The 17,370-nt window shown below is 41.3% G+C and overlaps 1 protein-coding gene across 3 annotated transcripts in view; it reads right to left on the minus strand.

The window, feature by feature from the left end:
• The window catches only part of Trpc3 (transient receptor potential cation channel subfamily C member 3), a 72,817-nt gene that overhangs the window by 29,012 nt on the left and 26,435 nt on the right, over positions 1 to 17,370 (minus strand). For all 3 annotated transcript variants that reach the window (XM_045131159.1, XM_045131158.1, XR_006632915.1), the window contains exon 3: positions 2,806 to 2,970. In XM_045131159.1, coding sequence (XP_044987094.1) covers positions 2,806 to 2,970 — 165 coding nt within the window. The remainder of the gene's footprint in view (positions 1 to 2,805; positions 2,971 to 17,370) is intronic.

The following is a 17,370-nucleotide window of genomic DNA, read 5'->3' on the forward strand; positions in this document are numbered from 1 at the left end:
GCTGCGGAGATGGATCAGTGGGTTCAAAAGCAATAGCTGTGTGTGTGTTTAAACATGGGTTTAATCCCTGGCACCTACATAAAGAGTTGAGGAAGGCCATTCATGCCTGTGATGCCAGAGCTGAGAGGAGGGAGACAGGAGAATCACTGGGGCTCACTGATCAGTCAGTCTAACTGAGAAAAAAGGAGGCTTCATGTTCAGTTAGAGACTGACTCTCAAAAGAATAAGGCAGAAGAGTGATAGATAAGGACATCTGACACCCTCTTTGTCCTCTAATATATGTGCAACACACACATACACATACACATGTCCCATGTTCTAGTAGAAATGAAAAAAAAAATTGCACTTGTTCCCAGGGCTTCTAAAGCCCAAGAATTAGGTACATTTAGTATATTTATCAAACATATTCCATGTTACACATTCAGTTTCTGCTTTTAACTCAACCTGTGATCTTTCAGGTTCATAATTGAAAGACTAACTTCAAACAAATCAAGAATCTTAATATGATGTCAACAAATGATCAAAAACCATCTGACATGAATGCAAACAAATGCCTCATCTTTCATACTAGACATAGCAAAATAAACAACACAGTTCCACAAAGCGGACACACAGTGGCAAAGAGGGCATGTGGTGGCTCTTATCCGATACATATGTGATTTCCTGGGCACTGCCAGTCTGCTTTTTGTAAAGGTTGACCTTTTAAAAAAAGGTACCTTTTTATTTGCAAGCAGAGAGAGATAGATATATAGAGACACAGAGAATGGGCATGCCAGGGCCTCTAGACACTGCAAACGAACCCTAGAGGCATGTGTTACTTTGTGCATCTGGCTTTATGTGGATACTGGGGAATCTAACTCAAGTCATTAGTTTTTGCAGGCAAGTGTCTTAACCACTGAGCCATCTCTCCAGCCCAAGGTTGATCTTTTAAAACTTCAAATGAGATGGAAAGAAATCTCCACACTGATCATTAAAATGGGACATACTTGGGAATTCTTCTTCTGATGGTATAGTCCTAGGGGTTGAACCCAGGGCCATATGCATGCTAGACAAGTGTGTGATCACTGAGACACATCCCATATGATAGGTTTTAAAATATAGGAAAGTTCATCACATTGCTGTAACTGTACTTTTAAAAATAAAGACAAGAAAAATAAATAAAAACAAGAAAAAACAGAGTGGATTCAAAGGTGCTGAAGTCAACCCAAACAGCATTCTCAGTGAATCACTTGTGTTAAAAGCTGCAAGCCCTTTGAAACTTCATTTCCTCTAGAAGTGAAAACTGTGCCTGGGTTATGACATCTGCCTCAGCGCAGGCAATGTTGCAGTCATGTCTTGTATTTAAAGAATCGTAGTTTCTCTGTGGTATATAATAAAGAAGTTAGTCATCAAATTATCAAAATGATAAACTTTCTGCTTAAGTTGCAGGGGAAGGGCTCAACAAGGAAGTGAGGTGGATGAACATTCTCACAGTGCCCGCAGAGCTCGGTGTGCAGGCAAGACTACTGAGCCCTGGGGGAGTGGTAGATGTCCAGGGTCATTTGTAAGTGACCTTGACTCATTTTGCCAGAAACTGCCTCTGATTTACACAAAACCAGATTTCAGAATATCAAAACAGGGTTAAAGGATCTGAGAGCAGCTCCTTTCTGGTGGTGCCCTTGGTCAGCCTAATACAGACTCCATTAGCAGATTCATATTTTTGTTGGTTTGTTTGTTTTTCAAGGCAGGGTCTCACTCTAGCCCAGACTGACCTGGAATTCACTACGTAGTCTCAGGATGGCCTCAAACTCACAGCAATCCTTCTACCTCTGCCTCCCTAGTGCTGGGATTAAAGGCATGCACCACAACACCCAGCTTATTTAGGGGATTTTAAAACAAGCCAATTAGCTCTACATAGGCAGGCTAAGGAGAGGTGCTGATCAAGGCAAAACTAAGCAGAGTGAAAAACTCAAACCCTTGACCCATCTATTTTAGAACTTTCTGAAAGAATAAATAGCAGAACATTACACCTACATACTTGAAGTCTGGATAACATAGGCTGTTCTTAGTTTATGTTATACACTCACCCTAGGTCTTCAGATGAGCTCCCAAGTTTGCTCTTGTGTGTGTGTGGGGGGGGTGTATGAGTATATGCAGCATGCATGCAAGTGCTTGTCATGTGTAGGGGGCTATAAGGACGACATCACATGTAGTTCCTCACGTACCATTCACCTTTTTGGAGACAAGATCTCTCACTGGTCTGGCATTTACCAAGTAGATTAGACTGATTAGCCAGGGAGCCCCAGGGGCTGCCTGTTTCCACCTCCTCAGCACTGGGTTATAGGCATGTTCCATCATGCCTGGCTTTTATTTTACATGGGTTCTGGGGATCAAACTCATGTCCTCATGTTTACAAACAAGTACTTTACTGACTGAACTGTCTCTCCAGCCCATGTTAACCATCTTTTGGTCCTACTTCATTATAAGTGTCTACTTCCTTTTCCTTTTGCCCACCAGCCCAGGCCACATATCAACAGCATCAGCAAATGCTGCATCACTCCAGCCACTTTCAGTCTTTCTGTCTACCATAGGTATTTTACCTTAAAAGCCCAAGCCTTTTATGCCTGCAAATGTGATCCATCCTGCTTATTCCCAATCCTTTCATTCCTTCTTTAAATTGACCCAGCTATTAAAAATCAGAATCTGTGTGTCTTGAGTCAGTTAACATGCACAGTAAGTAAGATAGCCTAAAGCTTAGTTTTTGCTTTTTCCCACCAAAGATACACATCACACCAACCACAGAGGGAAGACAGAGAAGGCCAGTACCCTGCTACAAGGTGCAATCCAATAGCCGATGGCAAGGAATGGAAGGCCCAAGGCCACAACCAGCACCACCAGACACTTGATTGCTATGGTCTGTTCCCGCAGGCCAGAGAGATTCTCATACCAGATGGTCAAAAGCTGCTGCTGGCAGTTGGGGTGAGCCACAAACTGTTGGGAGTAGAGAGAGAGAGGGAGAAGGGTTAGCATTCTGTCAATGGTGGCTACAGCACACATGTACATTCTCAGCAGTCATGTCATCATCTGTGTTAAGCCTCTTAATCAGCTTTTTGTTTTCTCCAAAAGTCAACATTGTTTTAAAATAAATTTTCAGGCTGGGCATGGTGGTGCATGACTTTAATCCCAGTACTTGGGAGGCAGAGGTAGGAGGATCAGTGTGAGTTTGAGGCCAACCTGAGACTACATAGTGAATTCCAGGTCAGCCTCAACTAGAGTGAAATTCTACCTCGAAAAGTTAAAATAAATAAATAAATGAAATAAAAATAAATTAACATAAACAAGTAATTTTTTAGTTATATGTATACATATAATAACCTCTTGTGTCTTTCCTCCACTTTTTAAAATTGCTTCCTAACTAATCAGGAGAAGTGAAAAGCAGAAGGGAAATATAATGTCGTCCTTAATCAGTCCTTTCTGATACAAGCTTTGAAAAAGTCACTGAGTATCTTATGGAGTCTGGGTAACATCTGATTTTCTTTGTGAAAATGGGCTTACTTGCATTTAGTTAAGAAGTGTGGGGGTAGTGGGTGTTTTTTTTTGTTTTTTGTTTGTTTTTTTTGGCTTATTGTTGACTATAGATAAAATAGGAAAGTTATTAAATTTTACGAGCAACCTCTAAACATGCATGAAAAGCTCTGCACAATGGTCAGTGGACCAGTAGGTGGTATGTGGGCTCCACACTTCACTGCTTTCAGGAACTACAGCAGATGTCCTTCCATCCACTCTTAGGAACCACCACCTAGCACAAGAACATCAGCACTTCTATCAGCAGCAGGCTTTTGTAGTAGTTGTTTCTTTTTGTTTGTTGATCAGTTTCTTGTCTTTTTGCTTTTTTGAGACAGGGTTGCACACTGTAGGCGAGGCTGGCCTGGAACTCACTATGCAGCTCAGACTGGACTATGACTCAAAATTTTCTAGCCTCACACTGTGTGCTGGGATTGATAGAGTATACACCTGTATGTCCAGCACAGTGGTTTTAATAACTATAATTCTAATTTGACAAAAAGGAACAGAACAGAGTATATTTATTTCAATTCTACCATAATTTTTTTTTAAATTTCATTTTCTTAAATCATTTGCCTGCATCATTTATATGGGCTAAGATTTCTGTCAGGCACATGAGCCACCCTGTGCATTCTGCTTTATGTGGGTACTGAGGAACTGAACCTTGTACTTGCCTGCAAAGTCAAAGAACCCAGGCTTGATTCCCTAGGACCCATGTAAACCAGATACACAAGGTGCTACATGTGTCTAGAGTTCTTTTACAGTAGCTAGAGGACCTGGTGTGTCCATTCTCTTTCTCTCTATCTGCCTCTTTCTCTCAGTCTCAAATAAGTAAATTAATTAAATATTTTTTAAAAGGTATCTTCAGGTTGGGTGTGGTAGCATATGCTTTTAATCCCAGCACTGGGGAGGCAGAGGTAGGAGGATCTCTGTGAGTTGAGGCCAGCCTGGGACTATATAGTGAATTCCAGGTCATCCTGGGCTAGAGCAAGACCCTATCTTAACCAACCCCCCAGGCCTCCCAAAAGGTGTCTTCAATAAAATAAAATAAAATAAAAATATCAAAGTATCACTGTCTTCTAAAAAACAAAATAAATACCAACAATGAACCCATTAGGAAGTGTCCCTGAGGCTATAGGTACTCCTGTCAGAAAGTTCCTTGTTCCTTGAATTCTATTTAATGATCTTAATGATGCTCATTATCATGCCACTCAGCTATTATTAATGACTCACTTACAGGGAAACAGTTTTGCACTTACTGGGCTGGAGTTGCCCACAAGCAATGCTACTTAAGATAAATTGAGGCTTACCTGCCAGGGTAAGCAGTGAAGGCACAAAGTTCCTTGCACCTACACTCCAGCCCTATGAGGCCACCTGGAGAACCTGGTTATTCACTGACAGAAGTAGTAATAATGTATTTATAATTAAGCTTGAAATACTTAATTGAATTATGTGCAACATTAACCAATAGTGCTTGGGAGGTCTAAAGTAGCACAAAGATGTAATCTCTTCTTGTTAGATGACTCATATGAAAACAACATAGACCAAGTTTGCATTTTGAAATCCTAACCTGCAATGTGTTGGCTTTAGAAGGTGGGACTTTGGGATGTACCTGGGTGCTGAGGATGGAACTCTCTCTAAGGGATTGGTGCCCTTGTGAAATTGACTCCAGCCTCAAGCTTCCAGCATCCACAGCTGTGAGAAATGCATATCTGTTGTTTGTAAATCACCCAGACTATGCAACTGCCTAAGAAATGCTTTGCTGAAACTTCCTTTTTTTAAAAAAAATTATTTTTATTTATTTATTTGACAGAGACAGAGAGAGAGAGAGAGACAGAGAGAGAGAGAGAGAGAGAGAGAGAGAGAGAGAGAGAGAGAGAGAGAGAGAATGGGCACACCAGGGTCTCCAGTCACTGCAAATGAACTCCAGACATGTGCATCCCCTTATGCATCTGGCCAATGTGGGTCCTGGGGAATGGAACTTGGGTCCTTTGGCTTTGCAGGCAAACGCCTTAACTGCTAAGCCATCCCTTCAGCCCTGAAACTTCCTTTCGATTCAGTTATAAAAAATCCCATCGCAGCTCATTTCAAAGTGTAGATCTTTAGAAGTCAAGATTTTGTCACTCTTCCAAGGTTCTAGCTTTCCTTCCTTCCTTTTTTCTTCCTCTCTCCCCCCTCCTTCCTTTCTCCCTCTTTCACTCCCTCTTCCCTTTCTGTCTCTCCCTCCCTTCCATTTTTCCTTCTTTCCTTCCATCCCTCTTTTTTTTTAAAGAAGCAGAGACTCATCATAGCCTTAAGATCCTCTTGCCCAGTCTCCTGACTATTTGGGATTAAAGATATGTGTGCCACCATGCCTTGCAAGGTTTGGATTTTAAAAAGTGTTTCACATACCAACACTGTCATTGCTTGACCTCATAATAACATCTGTAGATATAATCCATCTTGAAAAATTTCTGGGTCTACGTAAAACTTCCTAGGATTCTTACAGAGAACTCCAAAATTCTACTTCTGACCTGTGCTATATTTATATCATTTCCTTCTTGCTTCACACCTTCCTTCATAGATCCTAAATGTCTCGTATTTATTCATCACTTATTGAAAATGTCATAAATTCCTACAATCAACCAGGCCCTGCATTGAGCATTTGGCACAAGAAGATAAAAATGGAAGTATTGGTATTGCCATAAGCAGTCATTTCTTTAACCACTGAGCCTTCTCTCAAGCCCAGATCCCATAAGCAGTCATTTCTTTGGGGTACACAGTAAGCTGTCAATAGATACAATGTAAGCTATTATAATGGAAACTTGAATTCTCTATGCTTGTCAAGATAATAAGAATTTAAGCCTGGGTATATTGGCTCAACCCTATATGTAATTCCAGCCCTTGGGAAGCTGTGGCAGGAAGATCACAAGTTCAAAGCCACTACATTAGTGAAACCTTATCTCTAAAAGTGAACAAAACAAAAACAAACAAACAAAAAACCAAACAAGACTGCCCACATGTGCTAACACGTGGTTATTGAGAGACCAAAAAGAAATAACACGTAACTAATTAAACAATGACACTGCCATTGTAGGACAAACCATTGTGAACAGAGGATCCCGGCTCAGATAAGGAACTAACTGATTAAAGTTGCTTCTGTTACTCATGCTCACTTGCTCAATAAGACATTCCAGAAATACTTAGCTGTGGGGTCCTCCAGCCCCTTGCAAAAGATAGGTTCTACAAGCAGTCTGCTGACCAGAGAGAGCAACTAGAAATGTTCCCACACGCGCCTTCTTGGAACCAATCATTTTAAAAGATGCTATGTGATGTAACCCTTTTCTCCCCTTCCCACTCTTTTCCTTTATAAACCCCTACTTTTAGAAGGTCAGGGCTCTCTCCACTCTCGCTGAGTCAGTCTGTGTGGATTGAGTCCCTGCTTAAGCTTGACATTAAAAGAAACCTGTTGGGGCTGGAGAGATGGCTTAGCGGTTAAGCGCCTGCCTGTGAAGCCTAAGAACCCCGGTTCGAGGCTCGGTTCTCCAGGTCCCACGTTAGCCAGATGCACAAGGGGGTGCACGCGTCTGGAGTTCATTTGCAGAGGCTGGAAGCCCTGGCACGCCCATTCTCTCTCTCTCCCTCTATCTGTCTTTCTCTCTGTGTCTGTCGTTCTCAAATAAATAAATTAAAAATGACCAAAAAAAAAAAAAGAAACCTGTTGCTTTTACATTCGAGTGTCTCGGCTTCTGTGGCAGTCCTCTAGGTGACCTCCTGGGTGACCAGGGGTCTTGGCTCCTGGTCAGGGGTTTTGGCACAACAGTTATAATCTCAGCCCTCAGAAGGCTGAGGGAATAAAACCAGGAGTCTGAGGCCAGCCTCAGCTACATGAGACCCTGCTTCAAACAAATACATAAAACAATTTAAAATAAAATACAGTCATTGTCATCTGAATGTTGCTGTTAGTGTCTTGGAATCTGGAGGCTCTACATTTGTGAGAAATTGTAGAGAGCTCTAGAAATTCCAGGGCTCAAGCTTTAAAAATTTTTTTTCACCATTTTTTGAAATTTTTTTTTTCAAGGTAGGGTCCCACTCTAGCCCAGGCTGACCTGGAATTCACTATGAAGTCTCAGGCTGGCCTTGAACTCACAGTGATCCTCCTATTTCTGCCTCCCAAATGCTGGGCTTAATAGCATGTGTCACACTCGGCCTAGCTTCAAATGTTTAGATTTGTATGTGACTTGAAATAAAAGTCAGTAATAGAGGCCAGGAGGCTAAAAATGGGACTATGAGGGAAGGAGGAGAGGGAATGGCCTAAGGGGAGAGCATAATAAATATGTAAGTAGAGGGGCAAAATAGTGGGGTTGAAGTGGTCTAACTGGTGTCAAGGAAGGGGATAGAGGAGATGACAGGGTGAGAGGGGGTTAATTAAAATTGAAGATGTTATGAATTAGCTATATGAGAATCTACTTACTTGCTAGATAAATTCTACATTTAAAAAAGAGAGAGTTTTGAGCTGGAAAGATGGCTTAGTGGTTAAGATGCTTGCTTGCAAAGCCTAAGGACCAAGGTTGAATTCCCCAGTACCCATGTAAGCCAGATGCACATGGTGGTACATGCATCTGGACTTCCTTTGCAGGGGCTAGAGGCCCTGACATGCCCATTCTCTATCTGCCTCTTTCTCACACATCTTCTTAAATAAATAAATAAATAAAAAATATTTAAAAGTAAGCCAAATAACTTAATAAATATTATAAATTAAGTCACAGGTTTCTGAATTAAAAAAAAAATCTAATCAGAAGCATATGGCTGGGGAGGCCATAAGCCCTAGGAGAAAACTACTACTATTGTGTGAATATATTTATGCCCACTAAACTGCCCTCTAAATACTTATGTTTATGCCCAAATGTTAATGCAACTCTTTTGTACTTTTGGTGAGAGAAGCTTCTCTTTCCAGATGGTGGCGACCACTAGGATAACTCAAAACTCACCAAAGTGCTGAGAAGGGTAGTGGAGGAGTGTTCAGCACTAAATGCAACATCTCTATCACACCTTCTAAGGCTCAGAAATCATAGTGACAGAAAGAATGAAAGAGTGAAAGGAAGGGGTGGACTGCTTTGCAATATTGTCTTTTTTAAAAATATTTTAAAATTTTATTTATTTATTTATTTGAGAGTGACAGACAGAGAGAAAGACAGATAGAGGGAGAGAGAGAGAATGGGCGCGCCAGGGCTTCCAGCCACTGCAAACGAACTCCAGACGCATGCGCCCCCTTGTGCTTCTGGCTAACGTGGGACCTGGGGAACCGAGCCTCGGACCAGGGTCCTTAGGCTTCACAGGCAAGTGCTCAACCACTAGGCCATCTCTCCAGCCCATCAATATTGTCTTTTAGATACAAAATTATTGTGGTATTTCTGACCTCACAATGGCTGATGCTACCTACACAGACCTGCACAGAAGGGGAAAAAAAAAAAGACATCAAAATAGAAGAGAGACTAGTTGGAAAGAAGAAGGGATTCAGTGGAGGGGGATTTTTAGGGGTGAATAGACAGGGTTGTGGGAAGAGATTGTGATCATGTTATATTGTTATATGGAAGTGGTCAATAAAATTTAATTAACAAAACAAGAGACATCAGAGTTGTATCCTAAATTACTCTTTAGTGATTGTTTGCTTACTGTGAGCCACATCCAAAGTTCCAGTGTTTCCAGTGTGATAGAGATCTTTAAGATGACTCAGCTGAAAGGCAGCATTCATCAGTATTTCCAGCTTGTTGGAAAGCTGAGACAGGAGATCTTCTGAGCCTAGGAGTTCAAGGCAACTTGGGCAATTTGGTAAGATCTTGACTTTTAAAAAATACCAAATATGGGGCTGGAAAGATCGCTTAGTGGTTAAGGTGGTTTGCCTGCAAAGCCAAAGGACCCAGGTTCAACTCCCCAGGACCCAAGTATCTAGAGTTCGTTTGCAGTGGCTGCATGCCCTAGCAAGCCCATTCTCTCTCCTACTCTCTCTCTCTCTCTCAAATAAATAAATAAAAATTAAAATAAACAAAAATTATACCCAGGTGTGGTGGCACATGCCTTGGGCGTGGTGGCTCACCACTATCCTTTAATCACATGAGGCTGATGTAGGAGGCTCACTGTGAGTTCTTGGCCAGGCTCAGACAACAGAGTGTGTTCCAGATTAGCCTGACTAGAGTGAGACCCTGCATTGAACCAACCAACCAATCAAAAACTCAAAGAAGACTTAAGAGATAACGTAGCCATCATTGAAGGGGTAAATCCCTTCATAAAAGTCTTCACAAAGTTCAGCAAGTTTACTGTCCCCACTTCTGTCAGGTGAGGACAATTTCACTCCTCTGGGGTCTCAAGGGTCAGTGTCAGGGTATGCCCTCCCAGACAGCAGACCCTGCCGGTTCCTTGACCTTGACCTGAACAACATGCAGAACTGGAAGAAGGGACATGTCCCTATTACTGTGATTTAGGACTGCCAGTGTTCTGTTACAGCAGTGCACAGAAACAAAGGCACTGCTCTTCCTTAGATTTTAACCATTTTTATTTGTTTTTGTTGTTGTTTTGTTTTGTTTTTTGAGGTAATGTCTCTCTGTAGTCCAGGCTGAATTCACTAGGTAGTCTCAAATTGGCCTAGAACTTATAGCAATCCTCCTACCTTTGACTCCCACAAGTGCAGTGATTAAAGGTGTGCACCACCACACCCAGCAACATTTTCATTTGCATATGCATGTGTGGTGTGTGTGTATCCATGTGTATGTCGGAACACATTTGTGTAGGTGCATGTGCATGTGGAGTCTAAAAGTCAACATTGGGTATCTTCTTCAGTCATTTTCCACCTTATTTTTTAATTTTTTTGTTTGTTTTTTCCAGGTAGGGTCTTACTCTAGCCCAGGCTGACCTGGAATTCACTATATAGTCTCAGGGTGGCTTTGAACTCACAGAACTTACAACAATCCTCCTACCTCAGCCTCTTGTCCACTTTAGTTTCTGAGACAGTTTCACAGGGAACCCAGAGCACATGGATTCAGCAAGACTGGGTATCCAGCAAGCCCCAGGGATCTTTCTGTCTCTGCCTCTCTGGCACTAGGATTATAGGTGTACCACCATACCTAGCTTTTGTTGGGGGGTGGGCTGCTGGAGATCCAAACTTAGGTCCTCATGCTTGGGTGACAAGTATTTACTAATTGAGCCATCTCCTCAGGCCTTAAACTTTTTTTTTTTTTTTTTTTGAGGCATTGTTTCACTCTGTAGACCAGGCTAACTTAGAACACATGTCAATCTTTCCATCTTCATGATTCTGGACTTAGATATGAGGTAACATGCCCCCAAGAAAAGAAATATTAATGCTTAGCTCTTTTCCTCCCTCTGGGCTAATATTATTTATGGCACTAATTACATCTATATAGAGGTTGTATAGCTGATCAGAATCAACCCTTCAAACATGACACTGATCCTTGAGACCTGCACCACACACAACCAGCCTGAATCATGCTGCCTGCATTTTTACCTGTTATATTTTAAAATTCAGCTTAACAGTCCTGTATCCCACATTATTCATTCTACTCTCTTCTTATTTGAGATAATACATTACCATATCTGTTGATTCCTTTAAATCCACACAAACAGATTTTCCTCAACAACTTAAATACTAGTACAAATACATAAAGGGCATTCTTACAAAAAAAAAAAAAAAAAGCTTTTTTGCAGTGGCAGTATCATAGCCAATGAGGTTTATCTGAAATGTGATTATTGCTAATAGAAAAAAAAGAAAGCAACACAATGTGAGGAAGCAAGGGCAAAAGTCCTAATCCCTCAGGAGATGAGTTTTATTCTTCCCAGCAACTCCAAAATAGGACAGTGACATTTATCTCCTAAAACCACTCTACTTCCTAGAAAAGGTCTGATGCTGCCACACGTTCATGGCCAGCCATATAAGATTTGTGTGTTGTCTCTTGACTTCAGTGAACCAGTAAATTGAAGTCATTACAAAAACAATACCTTTGTATGAAGACTTCTGATTTGAAGAGAGAATGTTTTACACATAAGAACATTTAAATTTTTCTTTTCTTAAAAAATTATGTATTTACTAGAGAGAGGAAAGGGGAGGAAAGAGACAGAGGGAGAGAATGGGCATGCCAGGGCCTCTTGCCACTGCAACCAAACTCTAGACACATGTACCAATTTGTGTATCTGGCTTTATGTGGCTACTGGAGAATTGAACCCAGGCCATTAGGCTTTATAAGCAAGTTTCTTTATCTGCTGAGACATCTCTCCAGCCTCATTTTAATTTTTCAGTGGAACAAAACTACTACAGGGTTACAGAACTTTTTTTTTTGGTCAGACAATTAATAAATAGTAAGCTGAACCACCAATCAGAGCAGGTTATACAAAACAACCGAATAAGTTTACATTTAAAAAACACATCACACCAGGCTGGAGAGATTGCCCAGTGGTTAAGGACCTTAACAACCTAGGCTCAATCCCCTAGTACCCACATAAAGCCAGATACACACAGTGGCACATGTATCTGGAATTCTTTTGCAGAGGCCGGAGACCCTGGTATGCCCATTCTTTCTCTGCCCCCCACCACTATCTCTGCAAATAAATTAAAAAAAATTTTTAAATGTCATACTGTCATTTTATCAAGTCAACTTTCAAAAGAACTGTCTTGATGGCATTACTGTAATTCAAGAACTTGGTAGGGACACTCTGATCTTGTTTGTAATGATACTATTCGTAACATGTATCCCAAATCTACACAGCTCATCATTCTTCCTGTGCACTGCTCAGGCACTGGGCCTCCCCATACTTCCAGAAGCACCATCTGTGGAGAACTGTGTCCAAGCTGCTGCAGATCTCTTTTGTATTACTTTTCTGTAGTTAAACCTAATCCTGTTCTGAACAAAATGGAGCACAGGGAGGAAAACTCATGTATAAGCCCATGTTTACAGATTCACCAGTCTACCAAGTCCCAGTACCTTCTGTCAAGAAATTTCTTAGAACAGACAGCTCACCATGAAGTAGTACGGGGTAGGGACACTGAAGATCAGCTTCATACCACAGAACAGTACAAAGGTACAGTCAGAATTAGAACTCAGACTTCTGGGGCTCAAATCTACTCCTGATAGAAAAGATGTAGGCAGGGGCTGGAGAGATGGCATAGTGGTTAAGTCACTTGCCTATGAAGCCTATTGACCCAGGTTTGACTCCCCAGTACCCACATAAGCCAGATGCACAGGGTGGCACATGCATCTGGAGTTTGGTTGCAATGGCTAGAGGCCCTAGTGTGCCCATTCTCTATCTATCTGCCTCTTTTTCTCTATCTCAAAGAAGAAAGAAAGAGAGAGAGGAAGGAGGGAAGGAAGGAAGAAAGGAAGGAGGGAAGGGAGGAGGGAAGAGAGGAAGGAAGGAGAGAGAATGAAAAGATATAACTTTTTGTTCTTTGATCATTTGAGAGCTAGAAATAGTATTTGTATATTAGTGTTTGTTTATTTGTTTGGGGGATAGGATTGAGACAGAGTGTTAATATGTATCCCAAGCTTGCCTGGGACTGGTGGTCCTCCTGCCTCAGCCTCTGAATTATGGGATTACATGTGTATACTACCACACCCAGATAATATTCATTTATTACTAGAGGATTTGAAATGTTTAAATATCATTGCAGTTACTTTCTTATTGCTAGGACAAATACCCAACCAGAAGTAGTTGTTACAGTTTCCAGGTGAAGCTTATTGGGGGCAGAAGCTGGCTTACTTTATCATATATCCACTAACTCTCAACAGTAAGGACTAAACTTAGTATCAGCCAGTGACACACCCCCTCCATCAGGGGTCTGGAGATTATGTAGAAAGCTATCTTAATCAAAAATACCTAAGGCTATGGGGGACATTTACATTTAAACCATCACAAATATGTGAACCATTTGCATTTTTTTCTGTGAATTACCTTTTCAACTTCTTTATTTTTGATAGACCTCTATAAATCCAAACTTTGGGTATTAAGAACACCAGACCTCTGTAAATTATAATTGAGGTAGACATATTCTCCTTCATGTTCTTGTTTCTCTAACATTCAGAAGTTTCGAGTGGTAGACTGTCAAAATTGTTTATACTTTTGTTTTGAGATTTCTTCTGCTATTAACTAGAAGGTTCTTTTCTTCATAAACATTAAATTCATGGACATATGGGGATTCTTTTTATGGTCTTTTTTGTTTTCATTTTATGAGTTATTGTCACTGAGCTCTGTAGGGACTAGATGAAACTCTTGGTTTGATTTTGGGGGACTTAAGCCCTAGGACCTTAACCCAGGTAGAAGTCAATGGACTTGAGGTCAGAGTTGAGAGTAGTCCTGAGCAGGTGGCAGAAGAAAGACTGAATCCTGTATGGGGTTTAGATATCTTACCATTCTATAAAGATAATTTTGGTGGTAGAATTATGGGCTTTTTGCATACACATGACTTCACTGTTATGTGGAGGGTAGGGGGATTTCCACAACATACAAAGTTATTTTCGAACGCCTATTCTATAGACCACCTCTGAATCACAATGGGCAGATGTGTTATCATGAATGGCAGTTTTGTATGGGGACCAGAAATGAGATACTCAGAAAGGAAGCAGCAATAATAACTGGGGATTTCTTTTTTCTCTTGCTCGAATGAAGATAGGTAGATGATGAGTGAAAATGAATGAATTCTTTAAGAAGAAGAAAGGAAGAATTGGGACATTATTGGGAATTCTGAAATAGAATTCTTTTTTTGTTTAATTTGTGTGTGTGTGTGTGTGTGTGTGTGTGTGTGTGTGTGTCTGTGTGTGTGTGTGTGAGATAAGCTCTCATGTAGCCCAGACTGGCCTTGAACTCTTGATCCTCCAAAATGCTGGATATGTGCCACCACACCTGACAAAGAGAATTCTTATATGCATTTATTAAATGAAGGTTCTAAGACTATTCTAACATTTCTTTATGGTACAAACAAACCAGATGTACTTACAAAGCCCTAAACCTTCTTTCAGTTCTAAATATATTATGTTGTTTCCTGGTAGCTGATTGCTAGCAAATTTATTATTAATGGCACCTCATACATTGTAACCTGTACATGAATTTGTTTAAAATGAAGTAAGGCATTCATTTTACATGGCAGTCTGGTTAAAACACAGCACATCTGTAAATAGTTGTCTCTGCTAATATGACACTTTCAAAGCAATGATAAAAAGCCTGTGACAAGAGAAATCAATTCTCTTCTTTACAGTGCCAAGAAGAAGAGATGCATACTGCAAAACCTAGAAGAATACATCTGGATTGGGTAAGTTCACTGAGAATGATCTGTTCCAGGTTCAACCATTTTTCTTCAAATTTTTTATGTCATTTTTTCTTACTGCTGTATAGAGTTCCATTGTGTAGATATACCACATCTTTGTTATCCATTCTTCTAGTGATGGACATCTGGGTTGATTCCAGCGTTTAGCTATTATGAATTGAGCCGCTACAAACATGGTTGAGCAAATCTCTCTGGCCTGTGGTTTGAAGGTTATAGGGTAGATGCCCAGTAAGGGTATAACTGGGTCTGTTGGTCACAGAAAAAAAATCGTCACATAGTCTCACTCATCTACAACACCTAACCTGAATCTACCCAAGATACCTTACGTACCCAGCAAGCACCTCATGGACTAGACACTAGGATGAATGGGGAGGGAGGGGAGGGCATCAAAGGGGTGGGAAACACTAATCTGGACCCAAACGGCAATGGTACCATAAAATTCTACTTCCTAAAAGGCAGACCAAATGGCTGAACCTTCACTAGACCCTTACAGGAAACACCTGAACCTCAAGACACTGGAGAGGATAGGATCAAGTCTAACCTAAATTTTCTACATCTTCCCTCCCTCCCTCTCCCACTATCCCCCCCACCTCTCTCCTCTCTCTTTTTTTTTTAAGTTTTTTTTTGTTCATTTTTTTTTTTTATTTGAGAGTGACAGACATAGAGAGAAAGACAGATAGAGGGAGAGAGAGAGAATGGGTGCGCCAGGGCTTCCAGCCACTGAAAACGAACTCCAGATGCGTGCGCCCCCTTGTGCATCTGGCTAACGTGGGACCTGGGGAACCGAGCCTCGAACCGGGGTCCTTAGGCTTCACAGGCAAGCGCTTAACCACTAAGCCATCTCTCCAGCCCTCTCCTCTCTAACTCTTGTATATTAGTTATGTTTTTTCCTTGTTTTCGTAGTGGGCACTGACCTGTAACCCCCACTACCAGCATGGGGCTATCATCTACAATGAGCTTTTGATCAGAGAAACCTACAAGGTTTCCTAAAACAATAACAGACTTCTGTCAGAGTACTTGATGACCCACCAAAGGTCAGTGGTAAGACCCTATTGCTGAAGACTCCATACGCAGCTAACACGTAAAATGGAATGGCATGGCTGGAAGCCAGGAGAGTGTCAGTCTCCAGACAGTCAGTGTGTCTAGTGCCAGAAGGTGCTACATGGGCAACTGGGGGAAATGACCAATATCTGTCCAAGCAACTCATGGTCTAATCTAATTAGCAACAAATAACCTGATGTGATGCCCACACAAGTGCAACAGTGGCACATAGCCATGGTGGGGAACCAACTGCTCTTGATTTGGCTAACTGATCCCCTCAGTGGTACTAGACCCATAGCTGGAGCTGGGAAACAAGTCAGAACCATTCCCAAACATAAGCCCACTCTCCAATATCAAGCTACCATCAATCATGGGGTACAAGGGGGCCTACACCTATTAAACTCTCTATCAAAAAAGTAAGTGTTACCTCAATTTTACGGGTGCTGTAACTTACTCTCCGTTGGAGAATCTGCTTCTCTTTTTCAGATAGATGCAGATCCTAAGGACAGAGCTGCCCCAACATATCTCAAAAGGGGCCTGACTGAAACTAAAGAAAATTGGCAAAACAAGCAAGGGCGCTGTTTTCCTGATGAACCGGATACCAGCACAATGGGGAAGGAGACCAACACAGAGAAAAATCAACTCCTACCAAATCAGAGAGCCAGAGCCTCAGAGGCCCCCAACACCTCAGCACTGAAGCAGAGACCAAAAATGAACCCAACATGGCTCAGGGAATTTTGCAGAAGAGGGGTGGAAAGAATGTCAGAGTCACATGTTGGGTCATGATATGCAGAGACATTTATCGTACCAGTAACTGTGGACTAACTCCACAATGCACGACCCATTTACATCAATAAGGAGGGTCCATTGGGAGGGGGTAGATCATGGATGAGCCTATACAATGGTACCAAACTGCCTGTATTTGCTGAAAAGAAAACTAATAAATTAATTTTTTAAAGAAAGAATACATCTGGAATGTTTCCCCAAAATGGTTTACTATCAATCTTGCTATCATCTTCCCCCTAACATAAGAAAAGCCAACTGGGAAGAATGCTCTGTGAACGAGTCTAGCCAAATTAATTATCTTATATTTGATCATTTCTTTGAAAAGTTGTTTTACTTCAATCTTTACTGAAAGTCTTGGCATTTGATCATCTTAGTAAGTAGAAAGGAGATCTCTCATTAATGACTAACCAAAATACTGTAAGACATATAAAGGTTTTCTGCATTGTGGTAGAGGTGTGTGTGTATATGTGTGAGTGTCCCCAGAGGGTGGAAGAAAGAGAGGGACTCTCCACCCTCACTTGGTATTAGGTAGGGTACAAGTACTAACCAGAGGTGTGTAGCAAGTCTGATTTGGAAGGGGCCCTATGACAACAGGCTAAGGACTGCTAAGACCAGGATTGACCACCTGCTAGAGATAGAATGCTCTGTTTGGGTCCCAGAAACTCATCTGGGCCTGGTTTTGAGTGAGATTTCTG

The sequence above is a fragment of the Jaculus jaculus genome, chromosome 12, assembly GCF_020740685.1.
Source record: "Jaculus jaculus isolate mJacJac1 chromosome 12, mJacJac1.mat.Y.cur, whole genome shotgun sequence".
Taxonomy (NCBI): Eukaryota; Metazoa; Chordata; class Mammalia; order Rodentia; family Dipodidae; genus Jaculus; species Jaculus jaculus.